The 15,774-nt window shown below is 40.2% G+C and overlaps 1 protein-coding gene across 2 annotated transcripts; it reads right to left on the bottom strand.

The window, feature by feature from the left end:
• Window positions 1–395: 395 nt before the first annotated feature.
• hao2 (hydroxyacid oxidase 2 (long chain)) lies at window positions 396–6,877 on the bottom strand. 2 transcript variants are annotated; one of them, XM_083997441.1, is made up of 8 exons: window positions 6,633–6,877; window positions 6,096–6,248; window positions 4,242–4,393; window positions 2,650–2,933; window positions 2,327–2,548; window positions 1,859–2,017; window positions 956–1,025; window positions 396–878 (listed from the first exon to the last, which is right to left on the bottom strand). In XM_083997441.1, the coding sequence occupies exons 2-8, from the start codon at window positions 6,224–6,226 to the stop codon at window positions 823–825; spliced, it is 1,074 nt and encodes a 357-aa protein (XP_083853567.1). In that variant the 5' UTR covers window positions 6,227–6,248; window positions 6,633–6,877; the 3' UTR covers window positions 396–822. The 2 variants fall into 2 exon arrangements, with proteins under 2 accessions (XP_083853567.1, XP_083853568.1); XM_083997442.1 differs by lacking the exon at window positions 6,633–6,877 and adding an exon at window positions 6,453–6,608.
• Between the last annotated feature and the right edge of the window lie 8,897 nt (window positions 6,878–15,774).

The following is a 15,774-nucleotide window of genomic DNA, read 5'->3' as shown; positions in this document are numbered from 1 at the left end:
CGCATTTGAGAGTCGCACTGTTATTTAAATGAGCAGAGTTTCACAAGTTGTTTTTAAGGTTTTGGTGTACTCATGAACAAGAGGTTAATTATCTTGATAGGACCAGAATAAGAACCCAAAATTTTCCTTTTTTAGATTTATTTTACATATTTCAGTGTCTTTTGCTGAATAAAAGCTGAAAATCTCATGCAAAAACTGTAGACACGATGATCTTTGACCTTTTTTAAGCCGTATGAACGTTCATACACAGACCACATTAGTCTTCCTGTCCTGCTTATTGGGACACACACCTGACACCTGTATGTTGTAGCACTGCTGCCTTACATTTCTGTCCTTGAATATAGATTTGTTAAACCAAAGCACACACAGAAAACAGAAAAGAACAACAACTCCTCATCGCCCTCAGCAGGTGTTTATTAAAGCACAAGCACTGGCAGCATCTCAAACCATCATCTATCTCTGTATCTGTTGCATTCATTAGAGTAAAACCAAAAGCAGTTTGTTGGTTTCATGGTAGGTGCCTCCATCCCCCCTTCCATCCCCCTCTAATCCCAAAAGCAAAAACACTTTCATTATTATTCACTTGCTGAATCTTTCGCTGCCGTCCCTCAGTTTCCCCGGGATACCCTCGCACCCGAACACACAGTGGATGTTGTTTTTCCAAAACCATGGAAGCTTCTGCATCTATTGTGTTTCCTTTGACATGATGAAGACTCGAGTCCTGAGGTGAACACCATCCACTCGGTCATTGATTTCACTCTCAGGCTCTTGGTTAGTCCTGTTCAGTGGGGTCGTCCTCAGTGCTGCCCTCTGCTGGCCTGGTTAGAGCTTGGAGAACTGAATGAGGTTCCTGTTGATTTCAGCCACGTTCCTGCAACCTGAATGAGACACGTGTTACTTCAGACAGGATATTGATGCGGTTGTTTTGGCACCGAATGCTGCACAGTTCACTAACCTGATAGAGCCATGGACAGACGGAACTCATCATTTAAGATTTGCAGCACTTCCCTTACACCTTCCTCCCCCTGAAAGAGCACACAGGAGCCACAATTACTATAAAACACAAAACACAATCTGTAATCCTGCATATTCTAGCTAGAAAATCAACACGTATCAAACTTTTGTTTCTGAAGATGGTATTGTTCTGTCCTCTGAAAAAAAAACTTGATTTGTTTTTACTATAGACTTTGTTTTTGTGAACTTCTATCACACACTAAGGGAGGTAGTGATTCAGATTTTGTATGCAAAAGGAATTAAAATCTTGACTCAATGGATTTGAGTGAGTTTAGACCGTGTAACAGCTCTATAACCCAAGTTATGTAAACAAAAAAATGTTATAGATCAAATCTTTAGTCATAATGAATCAAACTATGATACTGTAGATAAGCTCAAAGTTGTAAAAACTAGTTTGTACATGCTAATATAGCAGAATTGCGCAAAGAACTAAGCTATAATGCATTTTATTTTGTGCCTTTTTTACTTTTAGATAGATACTTGTTTTTTATAGATTAGATTACTTGTAGATATTAATCACTTCCAAGTTGTTTCCTCGACTTGTGTCTACATGATATATTAACTTAAGTTATCTAACTGTAAATAAAACACTGGCCAAAGGCTCCAGAGGGTTAAACCACATTAATCTTAGCTCAAGGTCCGAGCTCCAACAGTATCAAAGATAAACAACAGCGCTGAGAGACAGTGGTGCAGCTTGGACATGTGGGTTAGAATCAAAGCAGAGGAGGAGTTGTGCCAATACAGACAGATAACTGTTAGTAATAATAATTTTAATAAAGAGAAAAACCCTAAAGTGGCTGCAGTCAAACAGAGCGTCACATACACTGCGCTCTCATATCAGTACCTTGTATGCAAGGCCCCACACTGCTGGACGACCAATAAAAACACACTTGGCTCCCAGGGCCAGCGCCTTCAACACATCACTCCCCGTCCGGATTCCTCCGTCCAGATAAACCTCGATCCTGCCCTGCACCGTGTCCACGATCTCCGACAGCGCGTCGATCTGTTGATGCAGCAGAAGCATGAAGCTTTAACAAGGCCATTACAGTTTATAGAAACAGTGCACACGGTCTGGTACAGGCTGGATATCCCTGAATGTATATCATTGACCTGACGAAGATATGTAGCCCTTGTATAAATATATTTTCTATTTCAGGAGAAGGCAGTGTTGCGAGTTCTCTTTTTTGCCTTGTTTAACTTTCTCGAACTCAGCTTTTCTCTTTTTCATCCCTGAATGTTACCACAGGTTGTGCAACATTTCCCTGTTTAGAGTTAGATTCTCTTAAATGTAATGTAAGAGGTGATGTGATACCGAAGCTGGGCCTCCGTCCAGCTGTCTCCCCCCGTGGTTGGACACGATGATGCCCTGGACACCGTGCTCCACGGCCAGCTCCGCGTCCTCCTTGGTCAGGATGCCCTTGATGATAATAGGCAGGCGGGTGATGGACTGCAGCCAGTACACGTCTTTCCAGCTGATGGAGGGGTCCAAGGTGTTGGCCGGGATCCCGTACTCCTCTGGGCCCGCTGCCTCCTGCTATTAGTGAGGTTGCACCAGTACAGCTTAAGTATCCACTTAGAGGAACAAATGGATTTTACATCTGTTTCGACACAAAAACGTGTTTTACCAGCTCTCACCTGGAACACTCCATCGAAGTTTTTGACCTTGAGGTGAGGCGGCAGCTTGAACTGGTTGCGGATGTCGTTGCGGCGCTTCCCCGTGTAGGGGACGTCGACGGTGAGGACCAGGGCCTTGTAGCCCAGAGCCTCCACGCGGTGCACGATCTGCTCCGACAGCTTCCGGTCCCGGTACACGTAGAGCTGGAACCAGCGGTAACCGTTTGGCGCCGCCGCCACGATCTCCTCCACTGAGCAGGTGGAGTAGGTGCTGGTGATGTAGCAGGTGTTGAGCGCCTCTGTGGCTGCGGAGCACAAACGATTTTTACACATTAACATGTAGATCTGAGAGGTTAGTGCCACAGCAAACTGTGTATCAGAATGTAATATATAATGTAGAGCTTTAGTTCAAGGGCCACAAACAGTGCAATTTGATCTCAAGTGGGCTGGACCAGTAAAATAATAGCATAATAACCTATAAATAAAAATAATTTTCCCCTTTATTCAGGTACATTATTAAAGGGATAGTTCAACATTTGGGCAAATTGGCCCATTGCCATAATCCCTATAGTTTTAGGAGTAGGTTCATTACCTTTAATTGTCGGTGCAAGCTATTTTTAGAACGGCGGAGCAGAGCCGCGAGCTGCTCAGAGCTACGCTACGGAGGCTCATGGGATTTCTTGGTTTCCCTCATCAAACTAATCAAATACACAATCTAACAACTCCAAAACGCTCTGGTGGACAAGTTGTGACCTGCACATTCACCACGCTATGAGATAATAATTGTTTTAGAGGTAAATGCAGAGACTGCTTGCTGAAAAACTGCCCCTGACTGGTATCAGCGTATCAGCGGTTTTGCATGAATTTACCTCTGCTCCGCCGTTCTAAAAATAGCTTGCACCGACAAATGAAGGTAACGAACATACTCCTAAAACTATAAGGATTATGGCAATGGGCCAATTTGCCAAAATGTTGAACTATCCCTTTAAGATGTTTTCAGTTAATGAACTATCCTTTTACAAAACATATGATGAACAACTTGAAATTTCTTGATAAAAATATCTTCAATTTCAACAATATTATGTCTTCTATGTAATTTTCACACCCTCTGCCAGCCCGGTTTTAGCCCATGGGCTGCACATTTGACACCACTGATGTACAGTAGAGTGATGCTGCCAGAGATAAAGTAATATAAACTGTGGTGTGATGCTGCCAGAGATTATCTCATATATTCATCCTCTGGATATATTGAAATACATGTCAACTCTCAATTGGCTCATAGAGAACTGAGCTGGCAAGTTTATCAGCTATGGATTAAAAGACCTTTATGAAAAATGTAAAATTATTGACTGAATTACTTTGTATTGGCAAAAAAAAAAAAACATTACAGTATCTTTCCTTCAGCACAAGATTGTCTCAGTTGTTTGCTTCCATCTAGTGTTGGCTCTGTAAACTAGCATTATGAGTGGACACAAGAAAAGACACTGTCATGAAACGGTGTCGGTGTCTGAGCCAGGAGCTCATCTTGTTTTCTTAACCAAAGCAGGAGAAAGTTAAACATAAAATGAACGAGTCTATAATCAAAAACAGTCCTACACATCTCATCTCCTCACCCCGCGCTGTGGCCATCTCCCCCTCATGCCAGGCCAGGCAGTGAAAGGCGGTCGGGGCGATTCCCACTGGAAAGCTGATCTCTGTGCCCTGCACCGTGGTCCGAGTGTCGCTCACCGACACGTCCCGTAAAATACGAGGTCTCAGCCGAATCCTGAGAGCGAAACACAGATCAACATGCAAACAGTAACATCTAATAATGTCACAGGGATGGAGGGTGGAGGTTAAAGGTAGATGAGGTTGTCTTGGATAATGCTGACCAAAATAAAATATGGTGATTTGCTCACATCATATTACGACCTCAGAGTGGGTGATGATAATTAGGGCAGTAACTAATGATTATCTTCTATATGAACTGTGAAAAATTCACATGACAGTTTCATTAAAAGGCAATGTCATCAAACGATTTGTTTGGTTTTTCAGTTATTCGATTTACTGTGATGTAGTAACATGAAGACAAGGCATTGTCACTTTTAAGAAGCTGTGATTTTTTGTGATGAAAAATGACTGAATTGAAGGATCGATTATCAGAGTAGCTGCTCATACATTTATGTCTCTTTACTCATCGATTCAGTGAATAATCGTTGCAGCTAAGAAGCTGTTGATGGGGACAATGAACAGGGACATATGTGCCTCATCCACTAACTTTCTCACATTGATCCAAAATCCAATCAGACTCATTGATTTGAAACACTGGCAGCCTGATGCACCATATAATACATTAATTAAAGTGACAGCTGCCATGTTTTGAGTTGTATCACAACATCTCGAACAATGACAATACATCATCAGAGACAAAGTAGGTTACAAGGATCGTCACATGTTATCAAACATTTCACCAAATCAAAATATATATTTGTCCCCATTGCAAGCTTTAGTTTCTGCTTCATTTTTCTTCCCTGGAGTGAAAAAATACTAAACCATGAAACCAAAGCAATCTGCTGACAAGGCATTGCAAATTCTTAATATCCATTCTTGTCAAATGGAGCCATTCTTTCAGGAGAAATCCATCTTGAGACAATAACACACTGTTTTTGTTTGACAAGTCATATTTCTTTGAATAGACTGAGACGGGACACGATGTGATTCTCATTCCCCAAAGCTCTGACTTTAACACCAATCCATCCAAGACCTAACCTTTAAATTCCTACCGGGGGAACATTTTCTAATGCACCGGCAAACAAATCCCTAGTAACAAGGCTTGTTGTTTGCAAAAACATATATGTACAGATCGCTGCAGTGAGGAGCAGCAGCCTATAAGTCTTTCTGAAGACATTAGCAAACCTGAGAAGAATGCATAAGAGAACACACGAAGGAAAAGTCCTGACAAGATAAAGAAATAAAAAAAAATGCCATTTGTCTTTGTCCCATTGGTAGTGCAAGTTTCAACACAGTTCCTCAGTCACTGCAAGGAGCCGGAGCAAGAGTGCACTGGGTAAAATGTAACAGCCTGTTTGTGATTATAAGGCATCACAACCACACATGTAATGTATATAGAGAAATCAGTCACAGCAGTTTGAAGTCCACAAACACTCTAATTTATTGCCATTTTTTTCCGGGCTGTGTGCACTTATGTGACCTGCAGTTTAATATTTAAACATAAATTATATCTGTTGCCAAGAGCGTGAATATCTGTGGAAATTAGTCTGTGACACTGCACACACTCATATACACACATGATCAATAAAAACATGTTGTTTGCTCTCCCTGTGCAGTCTGGAGATGGACTGCTACAACAGCTAACAACACAAAAGAGGCATTAATTTAGCATTTAGAGCACTGTTGCTGCACTACGATTGTGTATTTGCGATGACCTTATTCGGCATCCGGGTTAAACTTTATTTTCCCCACTGTACCTCTTGTAAGCCAGCAGATTGTCGTCCCGGGTGCAGCACTCGTCCGCTCCAGCTGCATAATAATCCCAGGTGGCCTTTGAGAGATGCTCTTTAGCATACTCCTCAAAATCTGTCAGGCATACCATAGCCATCTCTGCACAGCGGCCTCCCTCTCTGTGGGGGAACACAGATTGTAAATTCTCAGTTTGATGCTTATTAATATTGGCCGTGCAGAACAGGGAATGAGATAAACAATATGACACATTTCAAGATGATGGATGTCACCGTATACGCAGACTGAATGAATAACTGGGCGGAAATATAGATAGATATATAGAAAAATATCTTGTAATATCGATAATAGATGCATAATATAACCTTTTATCTCTCCTTATGCTTCTACAACAGGCAGTTAGCTTTTATCCAGTGTCATCTGGAAACAGGATTAGTTCCTTTGCATGTGAGACAAACTGCTGCAGGCAGCGAAAGCAAACAGGCACTTAACGCTCAGAATGAAAAACCAGCGCACACACACAAAGTTACAGCTTCAAGACTCACCACAAATGATTGATCTGTCATAAACAAGCTCCCTCGCTCTCACATGACACGGCCTCCGCACAACACTGGAGTTGCAACATCACTGCTCACGACTGAAACTCCCCTCTATCAGCAAATGAAGTGTGATCACAAAGTCCACAAGCTTCCGCGTGTTGACATCTGCGCAGCTTAAAATTACTTTTCTGTTTTTTTAATAATCGGTTTAAATCCTTGTATCTGTGTTAGTCCTCGTGTCCGCCGTGCTGCCTTTGTGTTGGCTGGAATCAAACTTTCATAGAGCCGGTATAAAAGCCACTCGCAGTGTATGTGACCTGAGGGCGACCCCTGCTCTTATTGTGTTTACACAAGCTGGAAATGTGCTGATGGTGACTGCAACTGTAGCGAGGACAAGAGGCGTCTGACACAGTGCTCTGCGGTCCAGATGGGACATACAGTAGTACGTACATGTGGGCACATGCATTCACATGCTGTGTACACACAATCCTACATGCTAACATGTACATACAGGGGACATGTTGGTGTTGTTTTTGTCATGTCTGAGAAAACAGCCGAGTTCATTGAGAAAAATGTGCAAAAAAAACTAATTAACTACAGATGGACTTAAGCAGACACTTGCAGAGTTTAGAAAGTATGGAGTAAATTATATGAAAATTAAAGAAATCATAATGTTTCTGCAGCATAAAGACTCAAACAAATTACTATTGAAAACTGAGGGTTTTTGGGCGCCTCAGAAGCAGATTACATTTTATAATTTACAGTGAGTGCAGGCAAATGCAATATCTATTCATATTTTTATGATTAAAATGTGACTATTTTCAGACTGAGATACATTTAGAAGAGAAATGAACAAATATAAAAATATTTTTTAAATTAAGTAAACTTTTGGGAAATATAATAGAATATGAGCATTGAAGATAATCAGATTTATAGATAATTGGATATTCAGATGTTTTTAATGTTAGGGGTTGTAAGGGGATGTTAGAGGTTTTATAAGAAGGTTTGAAACACAGCTGTTACAGGTGACTGGTTTTCACAATGAACTGATTCAAGACGTGTTTGTTGCCAGGTGGAAACCAGGTGACCTACTGTAATTTACACCTGTGCAACAGGTACAGGACAATCAGACTTGTTGACCTTTGGCCTGTTAGCTACTACTGTTATGACCTATTAGCAATTGTGATTTATACAACGTTTGGTGCCTTTTAGTGTTTTTCTGGTTCCACTTTAAAATTATCTATTGTTGGTTACTGTTTTAGTAAAAAATACACTCATGGCATCAACAATCATCAAGCTCAGTTCTCCTGGTGTCAGTTTGATGTAGCCTACAGCTTCATAATTTAGGAGAATAATGAAGTATGTTCGAATTTCAGTCGTTACCAACAATATTAATGTTAAACTGCACCACACGTTTATGTAAATATTAATATAATACATTAATAATATAATTTCATAAGTTCAGATCTAATGCAGCCTGGATTCCATCTATCCATGCCAGATCCATATAATAATATAGATTATGAAAAAACACAGGGTATTGGTTGATGTTTGGATATCTGAGAAAACTGGTGAAAACAATGATGAAGTAAAATGTTACTGTAGCTCTAAAATCACACAAGTCATGTGTTTGTTTTCTGAAAACCTTCTAGAGCTGTTTTATCACAGTCCAAGTTTAGTGGTTTAAAATCAACAGGTGTTTTGTGTCAGAACTGATGGTAATCACTGATTTAATTACATATTTGCCTGGATGGAACCTTTTCTATCAATTCCTTAAAACTGAAAAAATATACTTGACATATATTTGTATAATAAAAGTGCAAAGTAATTGGAATTATCTGAACACACTGCGCTGAAAAGTTTTTTTAATTTTTTAATTTACTTTTATTTATATTTTAAACACATCATCAGTGTAACTTGTGTACATTTAGGTACAAACTATTTAGAAGTCCTATCTTGCATGTCAGCTGGATATTTTCATTTTATTTATTATGTCCAATATAACTTAATTGAAATGTATTATTTATCATCATAATTTTAACCAAATAGGATGGTTTTGCAGGGTATCAGGTTCATGCATGACGTCTTTAGGCTGGAAAATATAGCTATTCTTTCTACCTTTAACCGAAAAGCCTTCCTTAAAAAGTAAAAACAGCTGGAGGTTTTTGTGTCAACACACAGACACATTTTCCCTCTTTTGTTTCTGTTTTACAAATTGAAGGAGTCTTAAAGGAAACACGTAAGTAAATCCTGATTCTGTCCCTAAGGTGTCAAGTGATAAAGTAAGGACCTATGAAATCTTTCTGTTCTTGAAGTATTAATACTTTAATTTCAGGGTTTATTATCTTTTCAGACAAATTAAACATGCCGGTACTAATTGTTACTCTACACCTAGAAATTAATAACAAATAAGTCGACAAAATTAAATAAATAAAATGATTTACTGGAGGGAAAAAAAAATCAGTTGCATGTAGCAAAACGTTTATATGACAGTTTATCAAAGATCGATTGACATGCATGTCTGTTTGTGACAATACAGTAATTGTGATTTTTCATGTTAATGAACTAAAACGTCTACATGGGTTTTCCAGTATTTTCTCTCCGAGCCGACAGAACAGATCACCTGTGTTCAGTTTACTCACCGATTACAGATGTTCATTGTTTCTCAGCTGAGATTCCTCTTTCCCATAAGATTCATAACCTGTGAAGGAAGCACAGGGGGGTTACATCACTGCTATTTACAACACCAGTACAACAACAACAACTACTACTACTACTACTACTAGGCTACTACTACTACTACTGTACTACTACTACTACTGCTGCTGCTGCCTTTACTACAATTTGCTACAGTAGCACTGCCCACAGCTGCTGCTTCTACTGCCTCTGGTGCAACCACCACCAGAACTGGTTGTCCTTTGTAGTACAACTTTGAATATCACATACTGTATATACACAATAATTACAAATACTGATTGTATAAGTACTACATTAAACATGTGCTACTATTATCACTCAATGCCCATATTGATAGTACTATGACAACAAAAGATACTACTGCTGCTGCCACCACCACTATTACTACTACTACTACTGTTACTAATGCCATCTCTGTTCTCTTTATCTTACCATTATTGATGAGTGGTGCATTGTGGGTACTGCTATGGTAAATATGATTAGCCACAATACAACTACTATTACAGTACAACATCATGTAAAAAGTCATGATCTTGAGTTAATTATCTGTGGTGGCGAAGCTAAATCTATGACAAAATCAAAGCCTATACTTATATGTAATTCGGAAGGTCAAAGCAATTTTTCTTTTTTCTTTTTAAATAACACAAATTATTCTGCAGTACATTATCTAGTTTTACAGTCACCAGGGAAAAAGTCTTTCCACCACACATCCTGTTGTACAAGCTTTCGACTGTGAACACTTGAGGGCAGTGCAATACCGGATGAACCGACGTTCACCCTTAAAGCTCCACTCAACATCTGTAACGCAGGTAAACACAAACAGACCTTCATTTAACTCATCTGAGTCGGTTCTGCACGCCACACGCTCAGCGCCGCTACAGAACAACTTTACATGACCTCTGATGTCACACCTGATAAAGTTGTAAACATGATGTCACACCACACACTACAACAGCACTTCCTGGTTTCTATGAGCTTTGTACCAATACTAAACATCTTTAATATATAATCTTTTCCCATTTTTTTTTACTATATTTTATAATACTTACTAAAAGCTCTAATTATAAAAATAAAAAAGAATCTGGAGTATAATGTAGTTTTTCTGCTGTGGGTTTATTTTAGTACCTGTGGCTGGATGTGTGTGTGTATGTGTGTGTGTGTGATGAATGAGAGCCTCTGTCCTGTGTCGGCTGTGAATGCTGTCTGTCATTTCGACCCATTGAATAGCTGCTGAGAGCACATTGTCCAGGTGAGTTTCTAGAATACCTGGTGTTTGGTATTTAGTGTGCAAAAACACTAAAACTAAACTAAACAAGGTTAAGATTTAGCCACGCTCCTGTTACATACACTATATTGTGTGTTTTATTACAAGTCGCACAGGCCTCGCCTCATGTTTCACTCACACTGCTGCTCATCACTGACCGGACATCCACACATCCTGCCGCCTATTACTCATTTATCTATTGGAATAAATGAAAATCTAATAAAAAACTCTATTTGTTTCCATGAGAATCAGAGGTTAACAATAGAAAAGCAAAATCCAACACAGTGTGAAAACCTACATCTACTGAAGTCTGATAGAAACCAGTGTCTTACCTTCACCTGGGGCTGCTTGGCTGGCGTTCACTACGTGTTAGTTAGTCCCCCCTCTCATGTGACAGCGTCGTGTCATTGCCCCCCTCCGACCCTCCCCACCCCCCCTTTCCCCTGCCTCTCCCAAATTCTGCCTTCCCTCACCCCCTCCCCTTCTCTCCCCCCACCCAACCTCTCTCACACTGTCATGCTCCTCCCACAGCTAAGCCTTTCATCAGCACTCTGGGCCCCGGCCTCTCTCTCTCTTTGTGCCAAAAAAAAAACCCACCAAAAGCTCATTCAGGTCAATCGTTTGTCACAAGCAGCAAAACGCCACCACCCGTTCTCCTTCTGTCCTTCTCTTCCTTCCACTCCTTCACTTTATTTCATCTTCATCTTTTCAGATGTCCTCCCATCTTTCCTCCCTTTGACCTGTTCGCTTGCTTTTGTTTTGCATGTTCTTGCAGGCCTTCATGTTCATGTGTGACTTAGTTAGTACGTGTCTGTCCAAAGAAAATAAAAGTGTTCTTCCTCCTTTTACGGTTAATCTTCACTCCTCTAGTAAACAAAAGCATCTAAAGTAAAAAAAAAAAAAAAAAAACTCTGGCTACTCATTATCTGTCCTCCCTTTGAGCTTTTTATTGCTAAAGCCAGCACTTAGAGTTTAGCCTCCTGTTAGCGTTAGCCGCTGCCTGAAAGTAATATAGACTTCATCCAGCTCCGTGTAAAAGAGACAAAAGCCTGAAAAAGAAAACAGTTCCCCGTCTCTGGAAATGTCAAACTTGTCGAGCTGAGTGTGGACTCTTGACAGGTGTTTTGAGGCTCTTTAGATATATAACACAGATGTCCCAACCTTTTGATATCATGAGCTTGTTATGTTAGGACCCCCCCAACCACCACCACCACCACCCGTAAGTGATGGATTGAAGGTAATGTCACAGTGTCTCAGCTCGCCGCGGCCGAAACAAAATGCCCCGAGAAGTTGTTGAAGCGTTTTAAAACAGCGGTGGGGTGCGGTGATACTAAATTAGATTCTCTCGCTCTTATTTCATTACAGCTTCTCAATTGAATTCACTCTTTGTAAATACAATATCTTTGGTAACAAAACCTGGCTTCTTAGGACACGTCTGTCATTCTCTCTCTCTCTCTCTCTGTGTGTCTGAAATTATGTGTTTTGTTTTGACTTTAACACTAAAGGCTGTGAAGGTGGAGCCGGGGGCTAAATCTGACGGGTCGGACCTCCGCGGGGAGGTGTGGGTGTTATCTGCACCGAGAGGAGGTGCAAATTGTGTTAATCCACAGCTGGCCTCGATGCCTAATACCAGGGAGTTGGATCTGGCTCTGGGGCCGTCGTCTTTTTTTTTTTTTTTTTTTTTTGGAGGTACTGGACGTTCAGCTGAGTGGAAAACCTTTTCCACATGCTGGTTGAGGCTCTGCCCCGAGGCTGCGGCCTAGCACGCCGCAGCACATGTGTGTTGAATTGTCAAGGTGTTATCGTGCCCTGGCGAGCCTCCGAGCTCCTCCACCTCTGTCTCTCTCAGGTTTATTATCAGACTAAATACAGCCCAAGTCCACAGACATAGGTCGCTAATCCGCGCGGCAAGGCCCGACCTGATGGCTGTCCATCATGGGGTTTTTTAAACTTTTCGCACACAGAGAAAAGCGGGAGGCACCGGAGAAACCACGGCAGAGGAATGTTAAAATAAAAGACGCTGCCAGGAACAGAATCAGAATCAGGTTCGTCGTCAAGTCGGTTTTCACATAGGAGGAATTTGTTGTGTTTTTTTTTCTTTGTGCATAACACATAGTAAACACTGGATTAAAACCTCCCTCCCAGCAGGTTTCCCACGCGAGTTAGCTGAGGACAAAGACAAACGATTAAACAAGACAAATAGTAAACAGCAGGTTGGAGAGGACAAGGCCCAGACCTCCTCTTTGTTCTCATTCTCTCCTTTATCTTATTAACCTCAGGGTCTCAGGATAGATGGTGTCATTGTGTTATCTCTTTGTAGCCCATATAAATACAGTACAATTGACTTAACTTGATTTGATAAAAGTATAATTTGAAAATACAATGTATAACAAAACAGTCAAAGAGAAAAACATGTTTTAAATGGCTGTGAAACTTTAAAAAAAATTTTTTTTTTATCTCTTGGGTTTAAATGAGAGGCGAGATGAATCTTTGGACTATGATAACTTAGTTATTCACATTAAATTAATCCATTATATCAGGTCTCACTCACAACATGGGAAACATCCAAAGAAAAATATCTGTTATTATTTAAACAAGAATTTACATTAGTGATCAGTTTCCAATAGATTTCTTTGTCTCAAAACAAATTAATTACTATTGTTTATTCAAAACTCAAAGAATAAATCCTTTAATAGTGACATAAACAGAATATTTAACTTCCTTTCAACAATTCACACAACAGAAGAACTGTTTTCACCTCGGCACAAGATGAATGTTAAACTTTCCCTCAACCATTTGGATGTCCTGAGTTTTCTACAGAAAAAAGAAAAAATATCCTGCAGTATTTCATCTCTTTTTTTTATTTTATACCTCTGCGCTGGCTCAGACAAAGCTCTCTGTCTATTTTCAGGAGCGTGTACTAGTCGCAGTGCGTCTGTGTGTAGTCGGTGGAAAAAGCATTGTTCCGAGTGCCAAAACAAAAGCAAAAGGAGTCAACACATCAGTGGCTGTAAATGTCATGTAGCGGCTAAGTGATGGATGTCCAGAGCATTTGATGTCTGGTGAGAGATCTGAGCATAACTCACAGTCCGCAGTCACGCCATATCAGACTCTTATGATTCAATCCATACACACGGGCAGCGGACGATTTGCTCACATCTACCGAGGGGGCGGTGGAGTTGTGTGAAAGTTATTATGAAAGCATTATTTGTGCTCAGTTTTTTCCTCCCCACACCAGAAAAACGAAAGGAGGGAGGGAGGGAGGGGAACGGCATGTCATCATTTAAGTGAAGGATTCATTTCTCCCTGAAGTGTGCTTGAAGCCATGAAAACTGGACTGTGACGACTCGGCGCTCCTCTGCGGCTGCATTAAGACGTTAACTTTCACTGCACATAAACACCATTTCCTCTCCGCTGTTTCTTTTTCGCGGAGCTGGTTTGAGTCTGAGGCCTTTTTTGTGGTGAATGTCAGAGTGTTTCTCTTTTATTCCTTGCGCACTGAGATTGTTTGGGGTCCTGTCCAATGAAATTATGTGAAAGGAGCCTCATGTCTTCAAATGCAAATGCACGCTTCACGCAGAACTCAAGAGTACGAGTCGGTGTTTTCCAGCAGAAAGGGGGGTTAGTTGGACGTGACATGAGACAGGAAGTGAAATGACTTGTTGAAAACTAAGAGTGAGGGGGTCGGTGTGATGAGAGGAGACATTTCACTTACTTCAATCAACTTTCATGTCATTTTTCATCTCTTAACAACAGGGTTTTCTAACTTGTTCCACTTTAATCTTGACCGGAAACCCAACATAACTCCACTGGACTTAACCCTGTCTCAGAACATAATTGCATTTTCTTTTTATTATTTGGCAGTTGCTTCTGAGGTTGAATACAGATTAGCGACGGGCTCTTGTTCAGGGATCAGCTGCGGTGGCTTTGTCCTGATCCACACTGAGACGTTTTCCCTATTTTCAGATGTGTCCACAAGTGAGTGTATGAGAAGTTATATAGTGTTGACATGTTCAGATTTTGGATGTGAATGAGATGTTAAAACAAAAACAGAAGATGTCTCCCTGGTTTGTTTTGTCCCTTCTTTACCTCATCTAGTAGTATAGTGGTCATAATCTGGTTCGATGAGGTCACCGTTAATGTCCGTGCTAACCGGGAAGTGTGTCCATGTTGAGGTGTCATTTGTTTCGTATGCTAATAGAGATGTAAAGGTTTGTTTGTATGTCGGTGCAATTGTGAATTATTTCTGTTTTTTTATTCCTCTCTTTAAGAATAAAAGTGTTGCAAAGCACACAGGTCAGATCCTTCCCAAATAATATCAAATAATAAATAATATTATATAATTATGAATACATGATATAATATATTGATAGTTGAATAACTACTCTAATCTTGTTACTTGACTGTGTTTATTTAAACTATTTAATGTAACATATACAGTACTCACCTTGTTCTCAACACCTGTGCAGTGTTATTGCACTTCACACTTTCACATTTCCTTTTATTCACAGACCGACTGGAGATGTTAAGTTAAAGGGATACTTCACCCAAAATCGATAATTCACCAGTTTTCTACTCACCGTCATCCCAAGGAAGGGTTTGGAGAACTTTCAGAGTTATCAAAACGCTTTTGGAGTTCCAGGGGGGGTCCAGCTGGCAACAAATTTTCATATAATGGAAATGGAGGTATTTGGATGTTTCATAGTGTGTGTTTTGGACGATTAGTGAGCACTATCCGCCACCATATATAAAAAATCTCCCCACTGGAACTCCAAAAGCGTTTTGATAACTCCAAAAGTTCTCCAAACCCTTTCTTGGCATGACGGTGAGTAGTAAATTGTGAATTATCGATTTTGGGTGAAGTATCCCTTTAAAACTTGAAAGCTCAAAAAAAGGCAAAACTATTTCACAACGCTGCAGAATCAAGGCGGCTTATGGCGCTGCCCTGAAAGATTGTTTCTTTATGTGTTTTTATGATTGTTTAGTTTGTGATAATATTCTTTGGCAGTGCTGAGTTAAGTCATTAACAAACAAAACAAAACCACTTGAATAGAGTTGTAGTGTTTGTCTGGATGCTGTCCGACACTGACACATTAATTAAAACGAAAAATATCTTTCATTTCTAGAGCACCCATCTAGAAAAACAAAACAAAAACCATTTAACAGCTTTACACTCCGTCCTGACAT

The sequence above is a fragment of the Trachurus trachurus genome (assembly GCF_905171665.1).
Source record: "Trachurus trachurus genome assembly, chromosome: 21".
NCBI classification, from domain to species: domain Eukaryota; kingdom Metazoa; phylum Chordata; class Actinopteri; order Carangiformes; family Carangidae; genus Trachurus; species Trachurus trachurus.
Note: the sequence above shows the minus strand (reverse complement) of the source record. Positions and strands in the feature narration are given on the sequence as shown.

Excerpts from the sequence above, each read along its gene's own strand:
- hao2 (XM_083997441.1), bottom strand. The coding sequence starts at position 6,226 with ATGGCTATGGTATGCCTGACAGATTTTGAGGAGTATGCTAAAGAGCAT. Across the intron at positions 4,394-6,095 it reads AATCTGCTGGCTTACAAGAG|GATTCGGCTGAGACCTCGTA; the intron begins GTACAGTGGGGA and ends TTTCGCTCTCAG. Across the intron at positions 2,934-4,241 it reads GGAGATGGCCACAGCGCGGG|CCACAGAGGCGCTCAACACC; the intron begins GTGAGGAGATGA and ends TGTGCTCCGCAG.